Genomic DNA, 9,667 nt, shown 5'->3' on the forward strand with positions numbered 1-9,667 from the left:
TCACTCAGCATAATGTTCTCCAGAGTCAACCATTTTGAATAATATTGCATGAGTTCCTTGTTTTTCAATGCAGCATAGTATTCCATTGTGTGAATACACCAGAACTTCTCTATCCATTCGTTTGTTGATGGGTACTTGGGTTGTTTCCAGCTCTTTGCTATTGCGAACAAAGCCGCAATAAACATGAGTGTACATATACCTGCTTGAGTGGCAGTTAAGGTTTCTTTAGGGTAAATTCCCAGTAGTAGAATTGCTAGGTCAAATGGTATTTCTGTTTGCAGCTTTTTGAGAAAGTACCATACAGCCTTCATAGGGCTGTTGTAAAATGGGACTGACATCGGGGTTGAAGGAAGACAGAAAAGGAGGGGAGGAATGATGTATATTGCATTGAAACAGATGAGGGATGGATCTGTTTAAAAAGGATATATGAATGGGTATTCTTGTCATTACAGAAGTCCAGAGTGAAGGCTGCATAGTGGAGTGGACTTTGGTGGCAGGGACTGCATAACAATTAAAAGAGTTGGGTTGGTTTTTTTTTCCTTTTCAAGGAGAAGAGAGAACTAGGGGGAGAGAGTGGGTAGGGAGAAAAGTACAACAATGAATGACTGGAAACCCTGAGTCTCTCTAAACTTTCATTAAAATTAATTTAAAAAAATACAGTATTACATAGGAGAGTCTAGAGAGCATTATGCTGAGTGAACTAACTCAATCTCATAAAAACAAATACTGCTTAAAACCATTATTGTAAAAATAGATAACAAGTAAGATTTGTATATAGGTCCAAAACCGGAAGGGGAAAAGGGAAGGAGTGAAAAAAGAGGAAGAATGGAAATCACTCGTATAGCAGAGGTTAGTGGTGGACTACGGAGAGGGAGAGAGAATGGAAAAAACTCAATGGTATTGAAAGATAATAGGCAGCATGAAATTATGATAATAGATATTATGAAAAGATAACAGACATAGATCAATAGTAATATCATGGGATACAGTGTGTATGAATGATTAGAACACAATGTAAATGAGGGATTAAATGAAACACAAAGTATATCAATAAACACAACGTAAATGAATTCTTGTATGAAAACTAACTTGAAACTATTTTAAAAATGAAGAGGAATGATGCAGAATTCTTCATCAAAAAGAATATTTCAAGATCCAACTTGAATTACGATACAGCTGGTGATAGGATAATACCTATATACATACAAGAAAGACCTGTTAATACAACTAATATTCAAGTTTATGAATCAACCACTAAAGCCAAAAATGAAGAAATTGACAATTTACACCAACTTTTACAGTCTGAAAGTGCTTGAGCATGCAATAAAAATTCATTAATAATAATAACTGGTGATTGGAATGCAAAACTTGGAAACCAAGAAGAAGGACTGGTAGTCAGAAAATATAGCCTTAATGACAGAAATTACACGACAAAGTACATGACAGACTTTTGTAGGACCAACACTATACACATTTACCTCACTGGATGAAATACACAGGAATCATCACTACAGTTGTGAAAGAGACAGTGGAGAAGATCAATATCAGCAGTCAACACATGGCCAGGGGCTGACTGTAGCATCATATATAAGTTCATATTAAAGCTGAAGAAAATGTTAACAAACCCACAAGAGCCAACTTTGATTATGTTGTTGTTGTTATGTGTCGAGTCACTTGCAACTTACAGCACAACAGCTCTGAACCCTGCTCTATCCTGAGCCAACTTTGTCATCTCTGACACACCTACCCACATTATCCCAGTCAATCCACTTCATCGAATGATCTTCCTACCTAAATTTTGAGACCATCACAAAAACAGATTTGAAGTCCCGAACACTAACAATTCAAGACCAGTTAAGTTATGGGATGATGACATCAAGGGCATTATAGATGAAGAAAGCAAAAGGCCATCAAAAAATAAGAAAGAAAGAAAAGACTAAAATGAATGAAAGAAGAGACCTTGAAACTTACTGTAGAATGTAGAGAAATGAAAGCAAAAGGAAGGAATGCTGAAAAAACATAGATGAACAAAAGACTTGAAAGAGAATCTTGAGAATAAAAAGGAAAGTATAATGAAATGTATAAATATCTGGAGTAAGAAAATTAAACAAGAACATACTCAGCATTTCTCAAGCTGAAAGATCTGGGCGGGGCGGGGAAATCAAGCCTCAGGCTGCAATACTGAAGGATTCCATAAGCAAAACTTTGAACCCTAAGAAGACAGAAGGAATTGAGTCACTTTACCAAAAAGAGCTGGTCGACCTCAAACCATTTCAGGAAGCAGCATGTGATTAAGAATCAGTGGTGGTGAGAGAAGTCTAAGCTGCACTGGGCATTAGCCCAAAACTCACAGCAGCCAAGTCTGAAACAATTCATTGCTGACCCTCCAGTGGGGGTCAGAGGCTGTAAATCGCACTGGAGGAGACTGACCATCTTTTCCCCACAGAGCAGCTGGTGGATTCGAACTGTCTGCCTATAGGTTAGCAAATACCAGACCTCCCTGACAAAAAAAGAGATATTTTCTTTAAAAAGAACAACAGATACAACCCGAGGCACACTCACTTGAAAATCTAAGAAATCTGAAAGCCAACCACTTGGAAGATATTTGTGCCAATTCAAAAAAAGAGCTCTAACAGGATGCAAAAAATTAACAAATAATATAATTAATATAGATATAATTAAGGATCTCTGGTGACCTACAGGCAAGAAACTGTGCTGCAATCCTGAAGGCACATGGTTCTAGGCCACCAGCTGCTCCATGAGAGAAGAATGGGCAGGCCTCTGAAAACCCATCAGAGGGTCAACTACAGGTCAGTTGCAACTCTACAGAACACACAACAACAACATATTATACTTAATATATATTTTTTATTAATATAAAGTTGTATAATTATAATTTGATATAATAATTATTATCACATGGAAGTAAAATCTCACTGAAAATAACTGCACAATGTCAGGAGAAATTCAAGCTGGGTTAAAAAAGGATATAGAATGAGGAATATCATTGCTAATCTCAGGTGGATCTTAGCTGAAAGCTGAGAACACTAAGATGTTTACTTGTATTTTTACTGACTATGCAAATGCTTCCAAATATGTGAATAATAGCAAACTGAGAGGATGGGAATCTCAGAATATGCAACTGTGCTCATCCAGAACCTATACATAAACCAAGAAGCAGTCACTCAACAAGAAGAATATTGCACAGTTTGAAATAAGGAAAGGTGTGTGTCAGGGTAGTATCATTTTACAGCCTTATTCTATCTGTATGTAGAGTAAATAACATGAGAAGCTGAACTATATGAAGAAAATGCAGCATTAGGATAGGACTTACCAACAAACTATATACAAATGATAAAACTTTGCTGAAAGTGAAGAGGACTTGAAGCACTTAAAGTGTAAAAACTATAGCCTTCAATTTGGATTATAACTCAATGTAAAGAAAATAGAAATCCTCATAATTGGACCAATAGATAACATTATGCTAAACAGAGAAAAGATTAAAGTTGTCAAGGATTTAAGTTAGGATCCCAAATAAATATCTGTGGAAATAACAGTCAAGAATTTAAGACATGTCACATTGGGCAAATCTGCTGTCAAAGGTCACATTAAAGTGTTAAAGAGCTAACAGTGCATCTAAGTTCCAAAATCAATCTCCATAAAAGTCTATGTGTTTCCTATTGCCAAAGGGGCCCTTTAGAGTAGTGAGAAAAGATCTTCACCCTGAAACCTACAGCGTCCCTTTACAGCAGAAGTAGCTAAGAGAATACGCTGTCCCTTTTCCCTATGAATCAGGGTGAAGTCTCTCTCAAGGAGGGGTGATAGGGAATGGCAAAGGACACACTGACAAAGGAGATTAATCAGAACTGGATTTGATAAGCACTGTGGCAATTGGACAATTAAAACAGACTTTCAAGGGGGGAATAAAAAAAGAAGAACAAACTGGGGAGGAGGGTAGAGAAAATAGTGCAACAATGGATGAATGAAACCCCCAAATCTCTGTAAATGTTCATTAAAATTAATAAACTTTAATTTTAAAAAAAGTGTTAAAGAGCAAGAATCCCACTTTAAAGACTAAGGTGCATTTGATCAAGCCATGATCTTTTCAATTCATGTGCATCTGAAAGTTGGACAGTGTATAAAGCTGACAAAAGAACTGATATATTTGTATTATGGTGCTGGTGAAAAATATTGAATACACCATGACTTCCATAAAAATAAATCTATCTTAGAAGAAGTGCATCCTTAGAAATAGGATCAATAGCAATCACTATGGAAGGCAATATGGTGCTTTCTCAAAAAGTTGGAAATAGAAATATTATTTGACCCTGCAATTCCACTACTAGGAATATACCCTAAAGAAACCAGAGCTGCCACCCAAATAGATGTATGCACACCCATGTTTATTGCTGCAGCATTCACAGTAGCAAAGAGATGGAAAAACCCAAGTGCCCATCAACAAATTAATAGATGAAAAAATTATGGTATATCCACACAATGGAATAGTATGCAGCACTGAAAAGCAAGGAACTTATAAAACATTACACAACAAGAATGACCCTCTAGGACATTATGTTGAGTGAAATATCTCAGTGACAAAATGACAAATATTGAATAACATCACTGTTATAAAACAGGACAGGCATGGGGGTTGGGGGAAACTAAGAAAAGAGGGGATAAATAATGAATACTGTATTGGAACAGATGAAGGAAAGAACTGTTTAAAAGGAATATATGGTTAGGCATTAAAGGCATGACAAAAGCCCAGATAAGAGGTACACTGCAAAGAGGACTGGGGGTGGGCGGAGGTGGTAATTGTGCAACAATAAGTGAATACTGGGGCAGGAAGTGAAATCAGGAATGGAGGGAGAGGGGGTAAAATGTGCAACAATGAATGAATCAAAATCTAACTTTTCTGTAAAGTTTTGTTAAAATCACAATTAAAATAAAAAATGCAATTTTTTTAAAAAAGAAACCAGATATAAGACTTCATCTCACATTCTTCGAGCATACTAACAAGAGAGGCCAGGTAGAAAAGGATATCATGCTTAAAAAACTAAAAGGTTAGCAAAAGAGAGGAAGCTTTTCAGTGAGATGTATTGACAGTGATTTCAACAGTGAGTTTAAGCACAGCAGATACTGTGGTGATGGCACAGATGGAATCTAACAACAGAATTCCCTAGTAAAAGGTATTTTAAAATACAGGTAATGGAATCCTACTCAGTCTCTGACCCCACAGTCTGACTCAGTAGGGTTGGTGGGGTCCCATAATCTGCACTTTGTTTTTATTCTGTTCTGGTAAATAAATCAGTAATAAGAAGCTGCATTATCAACCCAAAGATACACCCAGTTCAAGTCCACCAGTGGCTCCGAGAGAGCAAGACAGGTAATCTCATCCTGTGTGATTTACTGTCTCTGAAAATCTGCTGGAGAGTCAGCTATGAGTTGGTTCTAACTCGAAGGTTATTCTTCCTCAGTTCCAGCAAGCAAGGTTGTATCACCAGCATAATGTAGGTTGTTGATGAGTCTTCCTCCAATCCTGATACCACACTTCTCCTCGTAAAACCCAGCCTCCTGACAGACTGTAAAGGATGTATCCTTGACAAACATATTTCCTGATTCTGAACCAAGCAGTGTTTCCTTGCTCTGTTCTGAGGACTGCTTCCTGGTCCAAATATAGGTTTCACGTAAGCACAATCAAGTGTTCTGGGATTCCCATTCCCCAGGTTAATCACAAATTTGTTGTGATCCACACAGTCAAATGCCTTTGCATAGTCAATGAAACACAGACAGATATCCCTCTGGTACTCTGCTTTTTGCAAAATCCAACTGACATTGCGTTAATGTCTCTAGTGTCATGACCTCTTCGAAATGACTGTAACAGTACGTTAAATCTAAAGTATCTAACAACAAAAACAATACTCAATTCACTGCTGGTGAGTCAGAACCGACTCATCCTTTAGCAGACGGTAAATTACACAGGAGATCGCCCATTTTTCTCCCTGGATGCTGCTGGTGGATTCTGACCACCTTTGACTTACCAGTACAAATCTCTATAGACTATACCACCAGACCTCCTATTCTGCTAATGTTGTTATGTTGTTAGGTTGTAACAACCTAGCAAGGTGTTATAAGTCAAGTACAACTCATAGTGACCCTACGAACAATAGATCTAAACTCTGCTAATGTTGTTGTTGAGTACCATCAAGTTGGAACTGACCCATAGCTGACCCTCCAGTAGGTTTTCATAGGCAGTTAAAAGCACAGGAGGAGATTGCCCATCCTCTCCCATGGAGCAGCTGGTGAATTTGAACTGCATGCATATGGAACTGCAGCTGCAGCTTCTTACCACTGGACCTTATTGAGGAATAAACAGAAACCTAGGCACCTGGGTTTCTACAGAAGGCTTAGAGAAAAGCCATGGAAGCTGAGGTATACCTCTGCATCCCCATGGGTGGGGTGTAGAGTGAGGGACAAGGCAGGTCTCACAGCTTTCTAGGACAGGAACTTCTTTCCAACCTCTAGACTTTAGGGTCAGTCAGGGAAAGCCTCCTGGCAATTCCCTCCCTACGCGACATCAGTCAGTGTTAAGGAGAAGTTGAGGACCTGTCATTCACATTTCTTTCCCCTTAATACACCCACACCCACACCCATGGTTTCAAGACTCCACCTAGCACAAACTAGGACAAGAGCTAGCTGATGTAAACAGTTATGGAACTTCCTGCCCCAGTGTAGAACAGGGTCTCCTCCCAGGGAAGCGGGGTTCTGTTGGGCCTCTGCCAGGAGCAAGTCTAAGCTCCCATCCAATGGGTAGCTTATGACTTCTCTGCTATGCTGGGAAAAGTTCAAAAGGCCATCAAGTGACCCCTATACGAATAAAAAGGCAAAGAAGGGACCTGAAAGGGGGATAAAAGGAGTGTGTGCTGTGGACCCCCAAGCCTCAAAGCTTTAAATCCCTGGGTTCTGTCACACCTGACTGGATGCACAAAGCAACCTGGCAAGAGGCCAGGACAGCAGGACATGAGACAGCCTAGAAGCCTAGATGAGGCCGGTGATCTCAGGAGAGACTCACCAAGACCTGGCTTACCATGAGTGACTGCCTAAAAAGCTTCCAAGAGCATTCTTGCAGCTAATTCCCACAGGCTCATTTCCCTTCCAACCACAGCTTTCTAAAGACAGTACCCTCTTCTAGAAGCAGCAGAAATGGTCTACAGCCCACGTCCCCAGTGCTGGAGCCCTGCAGGAGAGCCTTGGCGGGGGAGGGGGGGGCAGTGTCCTAACTCTGACTCGCATTCTGGATGCACCGTCCTGAACAAGATTCCAATCCCTCTGAGTCACCACCTCTCATCTCCAAGAGGCTGGTGAGAGCGTCTCCTCTTTAGAGGGAGTTACAGCAAGAATGAAAGAATTTAAAAAATACAACCTGCCTATATATACCATCTTATCAGTGAGTTTCTGTTCTTCCCTCTCAGCGCCAGGGCTCCAAGGAGGCTTTGTGGTGCAAGAGTTAAGCAATGGGTTTCCAATCACAGGATGGGCATCTGACCGCATCCTGCTGCCTCATGGGGAAAAGACTGGCAGTATGTGTCCATAAAGATTTACAGACAAGAAAATCCTCTATACAATACGACAGCATCCAACAGCCACCTGTGGCTGTTACCCTGTCTCAGTTTCAAACCCAAGGAGATCTAGGGGTTTGGCAGCAAAGCTACGGAAAGGAACACTTAAACAAATCCCGAGGCTTCCCGGTACACTTGCTCTGAAAAGAATTCTTCCGCTATCTCTGGAGTTCTGTAGGTCCTGCTGGCTGGTGTGTGAAAAAAAAACCTGTGGCCTGGAAAGTTTTCCACAGTTTTCCAAAGTCTTGGTGACATTTCCTGGCTCGCTGGGACAGGGACCTCTCCTTGCCCCGCGACCCAAGCACATAACGGGTCACCGCTGGTCCTCAGATAAAAGTTACACAACTACACTGCAGATCGAAGGCTGTGAGCCGCTCTGCAGAAGCCGTTAGCACTTTTAACTCTTGGAAAATACGCAGTGACCACCAAAACGCAAGGGAGCATCTTCTCTAGGTTGAGCTGACCCATCTCTGAAGCTGAGTTGGGAAAAGTGTCCCAAGGTCTAAAAACTGCGTTCACAAAACCTCCAGCTCTGAGGCCCCTACTGCCCGCCGGGGTGGTGGTTCTCCACACGCGCCCTGGGGCGCATTCCCTGGAAACCCCCAGAGATGGTCTTCCCAAGCTGAACTCGGAAGGACGCGTGCGCTGGGGCACTCGCAGCGCTCACGAAGAGGCAGAGGTCACCGAGTTCAGCCTGGGAAACCAGAAAGGATCTCGGTGGCCCCAAAGCACGCTTCTCTGGGGGTGGTTGGTGCCTCCCCGGCCAGCGTGCCCTACTCAGCCTGTCAGAGGTTCCGAGCTCACAAGCGCAGACCTAGAGAGGGTGGTCCTTTGTAAGGCTCAGGTTCAAGTCCGAGTTCCGGGGCGCTGAGAGCGTCTCACCTGAGCGGGACGCGGACAGCCAAGTACCTGTCGATGGCCACGGCCAGGAGGCTGAAGATGGAGCTCTGCGTGAGCACCAGCACGAAGCAGGCGAGGAAGAGGCAGCTGTGAAAGTAGGTGCAGAAGCCCAGGCTGATGGTGATGGCAAAGGGGATAGCAAATAGCCCCACGGCCACGTCGGCCGCTGCCAAGGACACCAGGAAGTAGTTGGTGGGAGTCTGCAGCGCACTCGACGTGCCCACGGCAGCGCACACCAGCACGTTGCCCGCCACCGACAGCGCGGCGATGGCCAGCTCCAGCACCACGTACAACACATTCTGCGTCTCCAGGGGCATGGCTGGGCCCGCGCGTCTGCTACCAGGGCCGCGCTGGGCGGGGGGCAGCCCCGTGGGCCGCACTGGGCATGGCCTGTGCCCGGGACTGCGCGCCCGGGAGCTGAAGTCCACCCGCCGCGGGGCTCCTGGGGGCGGGACCAGGGGGAGGGGGGAAATTCCCTGAGGGGGCGTGTCCACTGTGTGGGCGGATCATTAATCTACTGGGGCGCGGTTGGTGAGCGGTGTCTAGGGCGGGGCCTTTGGAAGGGGCGTGTCTATTGAGTGGGAGCGATCGTTGTTCTCTGCAGGGGTGTGGTGGGTGGGTGGGGCCCGGGGGCCGGACTTTCTGGAGCGTGAGCGCGGAGGGGGCGGCACCAGGCTCTTCGGGGCGCGGTTATGGGCGGGGCTTATGTGCACGTGTTTGTGGGCGGGGTCTGAGGCTAAGAAGTACCTTGGACTTCCAGGAAGTCTGCAAGCCTGTGACAGAGGGGCTCGAGACACTGGGGTTCACTTTGTGATGAAGCGTGTGTCCTAAGACAAGTTTCCTAGTTTTCCTACTGAGTCAGGCTCCTGGGTGCGACCTGAGACGTCGCACTGTGTCCATTGTGGGCTGGCGCTAGGATGGAGACCGAGCTCACCCTGCAGCCCTCACGCCCCCACTGGCCACCGCTGTCCCCCATCCACCCCAGAGCCATCCTGCGCTGTCCCCCACCCATCCCAGAGCGGTCCTCCTTTTGGGCCATAAGCTTGACCAGCCCTGCGCCCACTGTGCGGTCCCATGGGGTATTGAAGTGAGTGCAGTTGAAAAAGGGGCCAGATTTGCGGCCTTGGACCACACTGCCCCACAGTCAG

The 9,667-nt window shown here is 44.1% G+C and overlaps 1 protein-coding gene across 1 annotated transcript in view; it reads right to left on the reverse strand.

The window, feature by feature from the left end:
• The window catches only part of ADORA2B (adenosine A2b receptor), a 78,439-nt gene extending 69,603 nt beyond the window's left edge, over window positions 1-8,836 (reverse strand). The window contains 1 exon segment of the mRNA XM_006903598.1: window positions 8,502-8,836. Coding sequence (XP_006903660.1) covers window positions 8,502-8,836 — 335 coding nt within the window.
• Window positions 8,837-9,667: the final 831 nt, after the last annotated feature.

The sequence above is a fragment of the Elephantulus edwardii genome, unplaced genomic scaffold, assembly GCF_000299155.1.
Source record: "Elephantulus edwardii isolate Elephantulus edwardi_28Jun2011 unplaced genomic scaffold, EleEdw1.0 scaffold00324, whole genome shotgun sequence".
In the NCBI taxonomy this organism is placed as follows: domain Eukaryota; kingdom Metazoa; phylum Chordata; class Mammalia; order Macroscelidea; family Macroscelididae; genus Elephantulus; species Elephantulus edwardii.